This window comes from Plectropomus leopardus, chromosome 23 (genome assembly GCF_026936395.1).
Source record: "Plectropomus leopardus strain MGB_pleo_1.0 chromosome 23, ASM2693639v1, whole genome shotgun sequence".
NCBI classification, from domain to species: domain Eukaryota; kingdom Metazoa; phylum Chordata; class Actinopteri; order Perciformes; family Serranidae; genus Plectropomus; species Plectropomus leopardus.
Window position 1 is genome coordinate 8,387,109 of NC_142198.1, and position 16,575 is coordinate 8,403,683.

The 16,575-nt window shown below is 38.6% G+C and overlaps 1 protein-coding gene across 1 annotated transcript; it reads left to right on the forward strand.

Annotated features, from left to right (window-relative positions):
- The first annotated feature begins 4,646 nt into the window (after positions 1-4,646).
- On the forward strand, positions 4,647-11,441 carry krcp (kelch repeat-containing protein). Its single transcript, XM_042512547.2, has 13 exons — positions 4,647-4,920; positions 5,244-5,405; positions 6,364-6,445; positions 6,747-6,803; positions 7,365-7,596; positions 7,701-7,799; positions 8,483-8,614; positions 8,724-8,911; positions 9,150-9,346; positions 9,446-9,540; positions 9,730-9,784; positions 10,099-10,196; positions 10,650-11,441. Exons 1-13 carry the CDS (start codon positions 4,859-4,861, stop codon positions 10,889-10,891), a joined length of 1,701 nt encoding a protein of 566 aa, XP_042368481.2. The 5' UTR covers positions 4,647-4,858; the 3' UTR covers positions 10,892-11,441.
- The last annotated feature ends 5,134 nt before the right edge of the window (positions 11,442-16,575 follow it).

The window sequence follows — 16,575 nt, forward strand, 5'->3', positions numbered from 1 at the left end:
ATAGTCATTTTTAGCTACATTAACTGAGCTTAAACCCTTGTTAGACTTTTATATTTGTGTAAAGTTACATAAATTTGTTTAGTAAGATTTTTGGAAACTGTCAAAAAATATGCCTATCTTTAAAAATCTCACCACAGAGCCTTCATGTCTCATCTGACTTTTCTTGTTAGAAACTTCCTGTAGGAGGCGAACTTAAAAATGCAGACTGTTTGAAGACGTATCGACACCTAGTGGATTTCTGCAGCACAACATACCTAAACCCAAAGGTAGAGATAGTTCAATCAGGATGATTTAGCTTTAATGCTTTTTTCATTGAGATAAAGTGAAATGAAATGATGTCTAACAAACAGTTTAGCAGAGCATGAAAGGGATATGAAATAAACAACCACATGAAAAAAAAGTTTATTAATTTAACTGTTTCCCACAGAAGGCATGGATAATGTGTATTATGAAATATCGATATCATGGCATTTTGACCAGACGTCTTGTGGATATTCTAATAAATGGCTCTTCCTGCTTGGTCTTCATATCCACCTTAGACAAAGTTTCTCTGATTTTTACTCCACACAAATGTCCTTAAATATCTCCTGAAAGTGTCCTTATGTATTTTCACTATTATCATGCTGAGGTGTTTGTTTTTGTTAAACAAATTCCCCATGTCAGTGTTTTCATTTATAGCATGATGTATATTATTAGGCAAATTTTCTGACACTTGCGTTGCGTTGTGGAAAATTGTCGCCGGCACGCAAACATGTTCAGACATGCAAAGAGTTCGTGTGAGCTCATTTTCATGTTTCCATCCATTAATGTCACATTGGGCATGCAGTCTGTGGCTTTGCATTCTGCGATGGAAAAAAAAAGCACATTAGCACGCTTTAAAGATGTGCGTTTTATACAGTTACAAAGATCCAGCTGCACTGTGTATTTGCAGGAGCAGAGATTATAACTTTAATTCAACCACATCATTGTTTTGAATGATGTGGTTGCGTCCAAGTGGTCTTTAAAGGGGTAGTTCGCCCCAAAATCAAAAATACAAATTTTCTACCTGCATATGGAGGACCATAAGTGTTGTGGAAAAAGTAACAAAACGTCCAATGAATTAATAACTAACTGTACAATTAAAATATGCATTAATGCATTCATTTGCATTATGTTGAATTGATCTATAAATAAATGGAAAACATAACAAAGCAATTCATTATCTGATAAATGACAAATCAAATATTAATCCATCAGTAAATAATTATTTTTAAAAAATGGTTATTTTAAAAAAATCAGAGAATTCTTGAATTAATATATCATATTTATATCTAAAAATCTTTTTGAAAATGCAGTTTTAAAGAGAATTAAATTACTGGATTTGCAAATTGAATTAAGAATACAGATTTTAATCAGACATTTAAAAAAAGCAACTTCCTTTTTGGATTTGGCCTTTTCTTTGTCCTATTTGCTATTCCATTTTTATCATTAAATGGCCCCGAAAAATAAATGGCCCCCCTCAAGAAATTTGTAAAAAGTTAGAAGAAAATTACCAGAAAATTTGCAAAAAAAAAAGTAATTTTTGATATGTTTTTAAATATCTAATAATCCATCCCACATCATTTTCAGATATTTTTCTTGTCACCTTTTATTAATTCTTTGCAGTTTACTGGACATTCTTGCCAAGTTGCTCATCATGTTTTTTCCAAAGTTTTTGAAATAAATCGAACCAATTTCCTCAGATTTTAGAAGTTAAAATGACTGTGAAAGGCGTCTGAATGCAGCACAAGAAAACTGGTGTAGATCCAGGTGTTAAGTGTTACATGTGCTTTAAAAGTTTACAAGCTTATAGATGTTAACTCTCTAAATACAAAACATCAGTGCATACTGAGAGTAAAACTAGCCGTTCTGTGAGGTGGTGCATGGCAGCCGGCCCAGTCTGTGCAGGTAGAGCAGAGGCTGCAGGTAGCTGCAGCTGATTGTAGCAGCTAGGCTCATCGTCCAGTACTGACACTTCAGGGTCCGACCTGGAACTCGTCCATCCATAGGCAAGGTGACGATGAAGGGGAGGTAGTTGAGCAGGAGGACAATCTGGATAACAACGATGGTGATGAAGGCTTTCTTCTTCATGGTATTCATCTCTCCCTTCCCATCAGCTTCCTTCACCCTGTCCTCCCTCCTTCCTCCTTTCCTCCTCTCTTCACTCTTCTTCTCCATCACCGTTCTGTCCCCCGGTGGAGGTTTTGTTAGTGTTTTGAGTACAGACAGGCTGCAGAAGGTGTCTATGGCTAGAACAGGAAGGAACACCAAACACACTGTGACGGCGGAGCGGCGAACGACAGCAGCTACAGACATGGTGATGTAAATGCACCATGCAGCACCCAAACATCCCCATCTGTACCGACGTGCCTTGAACCTGGCAGGAAGGAGCGGAGAGAATTGCATGAATGTTTCACATCTTTACTACAAATGATCAAATCTCTAAGAGTTATTGTGGGTTTGCCTGAGGTAGAAGCTGTCAGTCATTGTGAATATGTTCCTGTGGTTGTAGCTTGTGTTCCAAATGTTTCGACTGTGATGTTCCTGCACTTAACTGTGGTGTCCCTGAGGATCAAAACACTACAACATATCAGAAAACACTTTAACATTTCAGAAAACAAAATAACATTTCAGAAAATAAAATAACATTTCACAAAACAAAATAACATTTCACAAAATAAAATAACATTTCACAAAACAAAATAACATTTCAGAAAACACTGCACTACTTTCATGTTGCAGTAGTTTCTAAAATGTTGCATGGTTTTTCTGAAATTTTGCAGTGTTTTCTAAAATGTTGCATGGTTTTTCTGAAAGGCTGTAGTGTTTTCTAAAATGTTGCATGGTTTTTCTGAAATTTTGCGGTGTTTTCTAAAATGTTGCATGGTTTTTCTGAAATGTTTTAGTGTTTTCTAAAATGATATTTAGTTTTCTGAGATGTTGTGATTTCTTAAATGTGAAAGTGTTTTCTGAAATGTAGTATTTTCTAAAATGTTGCATGGTTTTTTCTGAAATTTTGCGGTGTTTTCTAAAATGTTGCATGGTTTTTCTGGAATGTTGTAGTGTTTTCTGAAATTATATTTTGTTTTCTGAAATGTTGAAGTGTTTCCTGAAATGCTGTAGTGTTTTGACACCGTATTAACCAACCCACTACACTAACTATTTCAAAAAATATGTCTTATGCTCCATCTTGTGTGTGGTTTTACCGTAGATAGTCGTGGGGTCGCACCACAGCCACGTACCTCTCCACACACACCAGGCAGAGGAGCAGCGGCTTCAGGACGACCACCATGGAGGTAAGAAAAGTCATCAGAACCCCCACATCCGCATTCTTCCACAGATAGTGATTGGCAACGAATGTAGGTAGGGACAAGAAGAACAACAATTGGGTGAGGGCCAGGTGGAGGGGGAAGAAGTCTGCAGGAAGGATGCCGGCAACCTTTGACCTTTTCTTAAAGATGTGACGGACGAGCCAGAGATTGGATGGAGTGCCAACGAGGAATTCAAAGCAATGAGTGATCATGAGGATGAGAAGGCCAGCCGAAGGTCCTCCTAATTTTTCAGCACCATCATCATAAGGATCACAATCAGACCAGAAATATGTTGAGGCAGAAGAAGAAGAGTTCACAGTGGATCTGCTCATACTGCAAACAAAGAAGGAAAGATCCAGTGATGACATTAAGCCTTCAAATCTCACATTAGATAACGTAATGTTGTCATTCTTGCGGTTAAAGTACAAAGGCAAAGCTGGAGGTAGTTCATTTGTGGATGACACTGATCATTTTTCTTTGAATAATAAACATAAAACGAAGTAGTTGTAACAAACCTTTCGGTGTGAGTGGCGCTCTGAGGGCAGCTCGCTTGCTCAGTGTTGTATGGTCATTTGAAAAAGCGGCTGCCTTTGAAAACATTTAACAGCACAGATGTCGATTTGCATAAAAATAATACCAACCACATGCCTACAGATTACCCTAGTGAATATAGTGTGCTTTCTGCATACATTTTCTGTGTGTTTGAGCTTTAATTTCTGCTTTAAGTCTGCTGGAAAAACAAGCCAATCTGCTATTTGAAAATAGGCTATTTAAAAGCACTTGTGTAGGATTAGACCTCATAACAGGGTTAAGAAATTATTAAATTATAAGAATTATATGCTCAAATTGGAAGCAATTTCTTGATTATGTAAACCAAATCAAAATGCTTCTACCATTTGATGATGTGATATATTGGCTTTATTGCCTTTTTTCATTTATTTATTATTTTCAATTAATGAAATTTACTTTGCATAAGATGTAGTGGCAATAAGCAACAGAGTTCATATAAACTGTATTTTTAAAACAAATAAGTTAAAAGTGATCAAAATTAATGAAATAATAAGAAATAGCAGTGCAGTTACAAAATGTTGTAAAATATGACCTCATAGCCCCAAATTTAGCAGTGGTGACAACATATGGGTGAAAAATGGTCTTGAACGCAGCTTTTTGTGACGTCTCGCAACAGTGCTGAATGCAGGCCTCTGATTGGCTTGCGGCTTGTGAGTCGAAGCCCAAAGTGTGCTAGGTGTTATATCAGCATGTCCTACATGGGCGGAGCTCCAGTCCAGCTGCATACTCTGTACTGTAGACTCCGCCCGTGCAGTTACTCTGAACAACAAAACAGGCGCTCACTCGCTTGTACCGAGAAGTCGCGCGGAGTTTAGATATTGTACACATCTGTGTGGCGGGAGATGTTGAAAAGAGGGTGATAGAAATATCGCTGTTTTGGTATTTATCGTAAAACAAATAAAATTGGATAACAGGAAGAGCTGTAACAGGAAACGGCTTTGCCGGACGACAACGCAAATATGGAAGATTTTGGAGTATATGCGGTTTTCGGAGTAAACGGTCCGCCTCAAAGGCTGCTGAGGTACGTCAAACGATAACTGCTTTTAACAGAAACGTTAGCTAGCTGCTCACCCTGACACTTTAACGTTATGTGAACCTAAATGTATCTCAACTGAAGCTCGAGCGTTGTTAAATAGCGTTACCACCAGCTCGGGCCATTAACCATTACGTTTGCTTTTCTTTGGCGCCTCTTCAAATGAGCCGTGTTTATAACGAAGGATATGTCTGTTAGCTTCTCTGTTGATTTGAACGCTTGCTAATGAATACCCTGACATCTCTAGCCTAGGTTTTCTCTAATGTGAGTGATTAATTTTTTTTTATTTTCCTTGTTTTTCTCCGTGCCAGTGCTGAAGGTTCGTGCAGAGTGTCTGTTGCAGTTCCCGCCACTGTCCGGCAGGTGGTGCTGTTCAGCAGCGGGCCGTGGGGGGAGAGGATCTGCGTCAACGCGGAGCTCAACGACGCTGACCGCTTCCCCATCACTATCGGAAAACTGACTCCGTATAACAAGTGAGCTTACTCTGATCATGTCTCTATAATAGGAATTTAACTACTAACTCACATACATGGTTCCCACGGTCCTGGAAAACCTATAAAAGTCATGGAATTTCACAATCACATTGTCTAGGCCTGGAAAGGTCACGGAATTAGTAAAAATCATTGAAAGTTTTGTCATGGAAATGCGTTGTATGTAATAAATTATGTTCAAATAACATAACGGTGAACCCATAGAAAATGGCATTTTTTAAAGAAAACACACAAGGCGGATTTTTCCTCCTTTTTAAAAAAGGGGCTTCCTGTTTTTACGAAAAACATGACATTTTGATGAAGTTTTTTCTTTACATTTTTTTGGCAATTTCTATACAGAACTCAAACATTTGGGGATTTTTTTTTTATTTCTGGCAGTTTTTATAGAAAGCTTCCAATATATTTGAATATATCTTTCTTTTAAGATGGCAAGTTTTTTTTATAGAGATATATATTTAAAAAAAATTTTTTTTTTGCCTTTTAAACATTTTTTGTCAATTTTTATAGACAATTCAGAAATTTGGCGCTTTTTTTTTCTTATATTGCTGAAAGGCACATTTTCTTTAAAAATCACCGAAATGACACCATTTATCACAGCCAGTAACTGTAAAAACTGAAATTGTTGGATTGTCAAATTTGCGATGGTTCTCTAACACATCATGCAGGATGCTGAATCAATGTTTGAACAGAGTTTGAATCGTATATGTTTAAATCTTATCTTATATGATGAGTGGCTCAAGACAGAAAATATTTTGGATCAATGAAAAGTCATGAAAAGTTCTGAAATTTTGTCTGTGACAATGTGTGGGAACCCTGTACATAGTAAAAGTTGTCTGCCTTGTGATGTTCTTGTGAGTCTTGGACATTACTGTCTCTCACTGATCAGTATAGATGATCTGATTGACTGAGTAAGCTTTCTGTGAATGTTAACGTCCTCCAGGTGTCTGTCATGGGAACAGTGGGAAGAGGAAACCTGGACAAACACTGTCACACTTAATGTCACCCTGGAAGGAGGAAACCTGGTAAATATCTGACAAACCCTAACCTCCAGGATTAAATGACATACTTTGAGTTGCCCATTGCCCAATTTTATAGGTGGCTACAATACGTCTTGCTACTATTCGCCGTGCACAGCAGTACATTTCCTAGCTTCCATGCTGGTACTCTGTACTCTGTATATACACTGTATGCAATACACTGACTGTGGGTAAAATACGCTATGCAGCCCCACTTGAAAAAATCTGTACTATCCCTTTAATAAAGTAAAAATCTGTAAGTCTATTTGTAAAAAAGATTGCAGTTCTGGATATTTTTTTTCCTCAGGTAAAAGCAGATTGGTCAGAGCCAGTGCTTCTGTCGGTGAAGGAGTACACACCAAAGGTAATCTGTGTGAAATATATACTTAAAACAGGGTTTCCACAGTCATGGAGATCCTGGAAAAGTCATGGAATTTCACAATCACATCCTCTGGACCTGAAAAGTCATGGAACTTGTAAAAATTAAAAGCATGGGCCTGCATATATTTCATAATAAAAGTCCTTGTGTTAACAAATGAAAGGATTCTGTTGACAGAAACGCTGTCAGAAGGGCTTTTATTTTGAAATGGAATCAGGAAAGCTTGAACAAAACATACATTTGCATTTACCCACGGTTGTGACAGATAAAGACCTTGAAATTGTAGTAAAAGAAGGTATAATGTCAAAATAATTATCAAAACACAATTTTCTCGACCCATCTCAACCGCACATGTCATGCTGAAAAAAATGGCGGGACTCTGTTTCTCTAATTTAAAAACAACAGCTTTTGCAAAAAGCCAGACCCACTGAACCGCTGTACCCACTGTAACAGCAAACCTTTCTTTTCCACTTCAATTTTGAAATCATATTTCAAACAATGCGTCTTTGCTGAATGATAAATGACGCAGACTGTTGACCGCCGCAGGACACCGTGGCTCCCCTCGCAGCCCGGGAGCTCAACGGCAAGAGGAAGAGAGAGCGAGTGTCGGAGGGAGACGGTGACGAGAAGAAGATGATGACGAGAGGGGAAGAAGAGAACGTGTGTCCAAATGGCACCATGGAGAAGACCACGCCTGTGCGGAAAGCCAGAGGTCAAACTAAAGGAGGCCAAAAGCTGTTCAGTAACGGAGGAGATTCAACAAAGGTGAAGGGGACAGGTGAGAGAGACAAGTCTAATACCATGATTTTACCGTTTATTGTCCTGCATGTCTTCGTGTGCTCATTCTTGTATCAAATCGTCTTTACTTTCTCTTCTTTGCAGCCAGTGGAGCAGGAGAGGAGCAGGGGACTGTGGGAAGAACACCTCCTCACGGTGCAGCCAGGGCGAAGAGTAGGCAGGCCAAGACTCCCACACAGAGCAGTGAGTTTTTACATCTTCACTTTTCGTCCTATTTATTCACCTTTAAGTCCCATCGCTGGTACGTTGGTGCATATCGTTTCCCTGCTGAGTTCACAGAATCATATTTTCTGTGTGTGTTATGGATGTGGATGAAGCAAAGACAGATAACAAGTAGTAGAAATCTGTTACCAGCATTTTTCTTCGCTGCAAAAGATAATATGACACTGGTCAGTGAAATCTGCCCCTCTGCTCCTAAACATGCAAAATCAAAGCATTTTACACCAGGAGATGGATGATTTAAAAAACTGCAGCACAGTGCTGGTCACATTACGCAAGGCGGCTCGCCAGAATACAACTGCGCCAAAAAGTTACACAAAAAACATCTATAAAACTTATATTAGCAATCAAAACAACAAAAAAGAGCTGACTAATGTAGCAGTATAAAGGGTTAACAATGTAAGATCACACTGTAAAATGCTCAGTATTCAAAGGAAACAATAAAACCGCATTTTTCATAACTTAAATTCACTTTATACTCCGTTACGTGTACATACACTTGGACAGGCTGTGGTGCACGTTATGTTATCTGTAAAATGTTTCAGCGTTTGTGTTGTTTATGTTGTTCTGTGTTATTTAGACTTGTGTCCTGGACTTGTGTGTGAGAATTTAACTCTTCATTTAAAGAATCTCCGGTTTTCCTGCAGCCCCGTTGCTCAGCCCGTCAGGTCGCTGGGGTCAGACTGTGTGTCCCATCGATGCTCAGACAGCCATTGTGATCGGAGGACAGGGAGCCAGGATGCAGTTCTGCAAAGATCCCATGTGGAAGCTCTGCACGGGTCCGTCACTCATAAACAACAAACAAACGTTTTTGCAATCTGGCTCCAGATTCATTTTAGTTTCCAGCGTGCGCATGTCAGAGTGAGCGTTCTCGTCTCTGTCCAACAGAGGACATGTCCTGGGTTGCAGCGGAGACCCTTGCAGAGGGTCCAACACCTGAGGCCAGGATCGGCCACACGGCCGTCTACGACCCAGACTCCAGGCGGATCTTTGTGTTCGGAGGCTCGAAGAACAAGAAGTGGTTCAATGACGTCCACATCCTGGACACTCAGAGCTGGAAGTGGACAATGGTGGAGGTGTGTGCGTGTGTGCGTGTGTGCGTGTGTGCGTGTGTGTGTGTGTGTGTGTGTGTGTGTGTACCAGATCGCTGCTTCATGTATTAATATTAGCAACCTGTTTCACAGAGCGACAGTGGCAGGGCTTTTTTTTTTTCCCCTTCCAGAAAACCGCATACCTCTTCTTTAACTCTACAATTTTTTTTTCCTGCTTGTCCTCTTTCTTCATGTCCTCCTCCACGTCTCTCGTCTCCTTCAGGCTCAAGGTAAGGTCCCTCCTCTGGCCTACCACAGCTGCAGTATGTTTCGGGGAGAGCTGTTTGTGCTGGGAGGAGTGTTTCCGCGTCCAAACCCAGAACCTGACGGCTGCAGTGACTCACTGTATATCTTCGACCCTCACCTCTCCATCTGGTACCAGCCCATTGTAACTGGCGACAAGCCCTCCCCCCGCTCAGGGTGAGATGGTTTCATCCAAAAGTCATCTTCAGCACATCTTTCCTTTTTTTCACACACATTTTGTCCCTGTCTCATCCTCCCTCTTTGCTTCTCTTTCAGTCACTCTGCGTGTGTGATGCAGGAGAGGAAGATCTATGTGTTTGGTGGATGGGACACTCCCGTCTGCTACAATGACATGTACATGTTGGACCTCGGTAAGACACACACCTGCTGCTTTTTATGGGAAAATCTTGGTTTCACACACCCACACACACACACGCACACACGCACACACACACATATCTATTGTATGCACAGTATCACACAAAACACATACATTGTGGATAGAGGTGAAGAGTACATACGATGCATGCATATTAAAATGAAAATGTTGTGTTTGTTAGGTCTGATGGAGTTTTCTGCTGTGAAAACAACTGGGAAAGCCCCCTCTCCTCGAAGGTACACAACTAAAAAAAAAAAAAAACACACACACACACACACACACACACACACAGCTACACCTGTGTACCAAACAAAATGTATCAGAAGCTTTGGTCAAAAACTGTCTGCTCAGATTCATTATTTTTTAAATTTATTTTATATATTATTTCTGCACTGGTATCAGGAAATTTCAAATAATGTCAAGTCTCATTTGCAGCTCTTTTTTGTGTTTTCTGTGTATTTGTGTGTGTGTGTGTGTGTGTGTGTGTGTGTGTGTGTGTGTGTGTGTGTGGATGTGTGTGTGTGTGTGTGTGTGTGTGCATGCGCTCCAGCTGGCATGGCAGTGCTGTGCTCTCAGACACAAAGTTCCTGATCCACGGGGGTTACAACGGAAACAACGCTCTCTGTGACACCTTCGTCTTCGACACAGGTGAGAGGCAACTCACAATTACACACACACGAATACACACGAATGAAGTCCTCCACCCTTTAATTTACAGTGGTGGGAGAAAATAAAATCAAGAAAAGCGGCACATCCTCAAATTTGAGGAGATGGAACCAGGAAATGTTTACTATTTCTCAATAAATGTATTTATTTATTTTAAAAACACATTAATGAATTGAACACTTACTGCTGTCAGTTTCTCATAAAGCAATAACCCAGACTGATAGTAGAAAAGTATAAAAAGGAATAGAAATTACACAGTGAATATGGGAGCCATGGGCACATTAAGTGATTTGGTATGTGGACCAGCCTTCTGACTAGAGCTGCAACTAACAATTCTTCTGATTTTTAAATAATAAAGTAATTATTAATAAGTAATTATAATATGGACTTCACATGATTAAAAGAATCCCTTGTGTGTATGTTTGATTGGTTCAGACACCAACAGCTGGACGGAGGTGAAGCTCCCTCAGCTCTCCGTTCCCAGGGCGGGGCACTCCATCATCACCATGGAGACAGCCGGTCACCACCACCGCTTCTCAGAGGAGGACGGAGACGTGGATATGGACGCGGGCTCCGTCAGCAGAGCCCTGCTGGTGTTCGGAGGCGGAGACAACGAGGGCAACTTCTACTCCGACCTGACGACTGTCGCTGTGGAGGAACTGCTCGGCGCTATTTAAAGAGAGTGAGTCAGAGGTGAATCCTCACTCCCTGACTCAACGTGAAGCTTTTCCAACACCCCCACAGATCCTTTATTATTTATATTCCTAAAGTTTGTCTTTGTTTCCTTTTTTTGTGTGCGTGTGTGTGTGTGTGTGTGTGTGTGTGTGTGTGAGCCCTTGCTTCATTCTTGTATGGTTTTTAGAGGATTTTAAGGGGTGCATTTTGGGCATTTCTCATTCTCCCCTTGTGGTTCCAATTATCTTGGCTGAAAACATTCAAAATTTTAAATAGTTTTTGTTTACAAGGACATAACTCATTTTTTTATGTACATAGTTAAAAGCTTTCCAACTTCTTTCTCAGGTAAAATGTACATTTTCTTATATTTTATTCATTCTTTCTCTTTAATAAATGAATAGTTGGGGCTTTTTAGTAGCCAGATGTTTGACATGTTGCCTCTGAGAAGCTGTAAAGTGCTCAAAATCACAGTATTTTCCAAAATCTCAATTCATGCTTCTGTGCCGTTTATTTGCACTTGGCTTCTGTCTTTAATAAACATTTGATTTTTTTTACACTGTAGTTTAAGCATTATCTTCCTCAAGCTTACTTTTTCCTTTTTTGCTCAATTATAGAAATTAATATTAATAATAATAAACTTTATTTGTATAGCACTATCATACAAAAAATGCAGCCCAACGTGCTTTACAAGAAAGAAATTAAATGCACCAAGTGCTTCACATCAAAACACTTCAAAGACAAAAATCAGAATAGAATAAATAGATTAAAATAGAAAAGATAAATTAAATCTAAACATTTAAAAAAAAAGTAAGCCACATGTGCCGTGATCCGAGTTAAGCTCAATTTCTATAACAGATTTCCATTTGCAAAATAATGAACCTGCCTTTTTAGTGTGACGTAAGACGGTAAAGTAAACTTTATACCGGTGTAATAAAAATGAGGACTGACACTGAAAACGGAAAGGCCCATTAGTAACATCCCTGCCGGCCCCGTAACTCAGCACGAGCTGATGCCAGACTGAGTGACGCTGATGCCATCTTTAAAGAGCCGCAGCTAAATGGAGACATTTTAATAAAAGATTAGAGGATCTCCAGAGGGATTATCTTCTTTTCTGCTGAATAGCTGATAATGGTGTCATGAACGTGGCTGTTTTTTTAACTTTAATATTTTCATTGGATTATACAGTCGACCTCTCGCGCAAGTCAGTCAACGCTCGGTTATTTAATGCATGAACGAGCGGTGCATTCAGTGCATGTTCGCTCATCTCCCAGAGCCGAAATCATGACAAAAACTTAATCCTAAAACAAGAAATTTCTACCGTTCAAAAAGTAAAATCAGATTTATCGATCTGTGTCATTGCAACAAAAGCATAAAAACAGATAAAAAATATCAGATTTTTTTTGTAAAGGAAAATGCAGAAATAGTGATGACTGCACACAAAATATTGTATGAAAAAAATAAAAATAAATAAATGTACTAAAACTATATAGTGTGTATATATATGTATATATATATATATATATATATACACATATATATATACACATATATACATACATATATATATATATATATATATATATATATATATATACACATATATATATATATATATATATATATATATATATATATATATATATATATATATATATATATATATATATATATATATAGTGTATTGAGACATTCATATTTACAAACCGTGACAAGGTAAAGAAGTGAAACAGTTCATAATAAAAAAACAATGCATAAATTGTACTGAGGAACTGAGAAACTTAACATTATTTAAATTTTATTGATGCCAGAAATTAAAAATAAATATACATGTCTGATAAATTTCCTTGAAAGTTTCCTGGAGAGAAGTTTCTAACCTGGTGATCATCATGGTAAAAACCTCTGCGACAGATTTTAGATGTTCAGTTTCTTGACTTTAAAAGCATTTATTGTTTCACAGAGGAAATCATCAATCATCAGGATCATCATCACACAGATGCAGTCCTGCAGCCATAAAGTCACTCTGGCCTCCTTTACCTCACAGCAGACACTTCAAGAGAGAACAATCCTGAAGAATAGTTTTAAAAAGATGAGACAAAGACCAAGCAAGGACACATTTGTTTGTGAAATCTGTGATAAAAATCATTTGGCCTTAAAAAGAATCTGAAATAAGGATCCACAGACGACATTCATATATATACTGTCTGCTTTGTGGCAAACTGTTAAACATTTTTTTGATTTCTTACTAGAAAACAGACCATTGGAGACCACAAAGCTGGTTTCACCTACACTGTGGCATTTCCTCTGGTGATACAAAGGAAAGTGTGGCTTCCAAAAAAGGCTCCAATCGAAAACAAAAATCAGTTCACTCATTTCCTTTTAAGTATTGAAGGCTACGTGTGTTTTTTTTCCACTCGATTCTTTCTCTGCAAATCACAAAATATGCAATGTGTTTAATGGACTGCTAAACACGTCTTTGTTATTTTAGATGTAATTACAGCTTACGTGGTTGAATCCATGTATTTATTTTGAGATATTTTTGTTATAAATAACGTCGTGTGGCCCCTTCTGTGATCGTGCCACAATCTGTAAAGATTCAGCCTATTTTGAATGCTGGCATTCATTTCAGCAAAACACTGATATGTTAAATTTGTTTGTGTCACAAGTAGCAAATATGTTAAAACTTTACATTTCTTTACATCCAGTTTTCAAGTTAGTGCTGTGACAACACTGTGGTGAAGGTGTGGTTAGGTTTAGGACAAAAGCACTTGTTTAGGGTTTGGAAAAGATCATGTTTTGTCTCCAAATACCTAATTTGGTCGCCAGAAACACGACTGAAAATGTCCCAACCTCATGTTAAAAAAATACCCAGTTTTGGGGCAACGTCTAGCTCAGTGTGTGCCCCATGTAGGCTGAGTCCTAGCTGCCCAAGTTTGATTCTCCCCCTTTGCTGCATGTCTCTCTCTTCCACCTTTCCTCTCCCAGCTGCTCTGTTTTAAACACAAAACCCAGTTTTATTAACACAAAAACTGCTAGAAATGTCCTGATGTGTCGTTAAAAAACACCCAGTTTGTTGCTACAAACAGCTGGAAACGCCCCGAGGTTTTATAGCCGACTCAGGGTGACAGGAGTCCTGTACGGCCAGCGTGTTGTAGCTGGTATTTTAGCAGTTATTGACAATAAATCTGCTGTAAATTGGTAGTAGAAACAATTGTGCAAATTAATGATCATGACTGCTTTATGACATTATATAATTTATGGTCTGCCTACACAGGTGTTTTCAGTGTATTTACCTGATAAGACCTGTCCCTGACTGACCTGTCTGACCCTGTGATTAGACCTTTGTCCTTCTTTTTAACCCATGAAGTCCAACGCACACCTTCAACCCGAGCAGAAGTCTAATTAAACTGAATAATTGCACCCTTGAGGGTTAGCTGGGCCTTTTATATAATTTTTGCATCAATCTGATGAAGTATTTTAATTAGCTTTGACTCAAATTAATTATTTATACCCTATCGTGATATAATTTGTTAGTTTGATATATAATTAAATACACTGCAATACAAGATTTATATTCATTTTACCCATGCCTTATGTACATATACAAATGCATTATAGTGCGCCCGTAATTTTAGGTTATTTTTATGGTGAATAAAGGAAGTTTAAAAAAAAAAGATCTTTACACTCTAGAAATAACGATATTCAGCATTTTGTGCAATAAACGCTCTTTGTGGACTCCTCAGTAAATATGTTAAAAGATCGAAAAAAAGTCTGCTATATTTGAGAAATATGCCTTTAAAAAGACGTCACCAAACATAAAAAAAGAAAGAAAAGAAGATTTCTGTGCTCATTTCTACTTTTAAAAAGTGTATTATTGTAAAGAACTGCTTTAGTTATTCCCAAACCTCCCCGATAAAGTTAAAAAAAAAGGCACACTAAAAGTGAAACAGCTGGTTGGTTCATGCTCCAGTGCATTTACATCGTACTTGTGACAGCGTGATAGAGAATTTGATTTGGATGCTGTGTTCATCTGGTGTCACAGTGATGAAGATGTGTGAATTGCCACAGAGTGAACTAGATTCTTGTCGAGATGAAGTGAAATGCAGAAAAAAAAAAAAGCTGGAGAGACAGCTTGACAGTGATGTATCAGCAGTCTGGTGGTGCATGTAGGATGCCAGCCTCTACAGAGAAAATTATTGGCTACATATTAAAAATAACTGTCATTACTGCCTCAATCTGGCCAGATACAGTTGGCAGCCTGAAATAGGAGACTGGAGATAAAAAGGCTGATATGTTTTTTTAATGTTCGTCCAGTGAGACTTAAAAATACCCTCATATCATCTACACGTCAACCTCCTGCTCAGAGTGTCAAATGTTTTGTGAGGCGAAAATGTGGCAGCCAGAAAACTGCATTTTCATTCAAATCTTTACAGGATACACTGTAGGAAATAGTCTGAGGATTTGCTTTTGAATTTATTTTTTATTTTTTTTAGCTAGAAATAGATGCACACAGTGTAATGTATTGAAGCATCCTGCAGATGGCGACACTTAAGCACATTTCCCCCACAAACAAAGTTAAACAGCTCATGTAAAATCTTCAAAAAAAGGAGTCATTGAGTTCACATAGAGGATAATTTTGTGAATTATATTTGACATTTTCCAGAAACCACCGCTCCCAAAATGTACAATACTGGAGATATTTGCTCGCCTCTGATCTAATATCAAATTGGAAATGCTCCAATAAACTGGCAGAAAAAGAGGACATGCTCTGCCAAGTCAGTTGGATTGGTTTGAGTGTAAACTGCTAAGTTACAAGAAAGACCCAGTGATTCCCTCTGGTACAGTAACTAGGCTATTAATCATGCGAGTAGACTTTTGTGCATTGAAATCTAAGGTGTTTGTCTCCTGCAACAGTGTTTGCACCCCTGTGGACGCTCCCTCCATCATCAGGGATGTGATTTTTCCCCTTGATTCATCGGGAAATCCTGCCAGTTGGATTCTGTCCCGGTCATTACTAACAAGCCTCTCATACCGCCTTCATTTCCTTTTTTATTTTTCCCCATAACATCCTTGCATTGTGTGAACAGTGAATATTTGGTAGTGTGACCGGTCTCTGCAGACCTCCTGATTGACAGAGTTTAGCGATCGCCACTTCCAATGGCAGACATATTGTCTTCATCAGTCCATGGCTGTTGCTAAGTAACTTGAAAATGTGTATGCCGGCTGTCAGCGTCTCACAGTCACATTATTTACATGTGATACTTGATTTCTGCTCTTGTGATTGCGATGAAGACCCATAATTCAACAACAATGGAGGATGGTTTTAAAATTGGCTGCTGGCCTCAGATACATTCAGGTAAAATGATGGAGATCATGGAAAAAGGAATTATATTTTCCACTAAAATTCTGTTCAGTTAACGAAAAAAGGAGTTCAATGGAGAAATGATTAAAATACAGCTTCAGTGTTAACAATAGCCATTTCTTGCTCTGATGGGACCTAGGCTGCCTTAAATGCTGTATATAGAACTGGAATCCCCTAAGGGAAAAATAAGTGTGTGACAGGTGAAAGGAAATCTGGATGTGACTGCACTGTGAAAGTATCTGGCAGCTCCTGCAGATACCATGTGAACTGGAGTTTGCCCTGCAGAAGTGGAGTTTTCAGAGAGATGCTGAAAGATGGAAAATATGA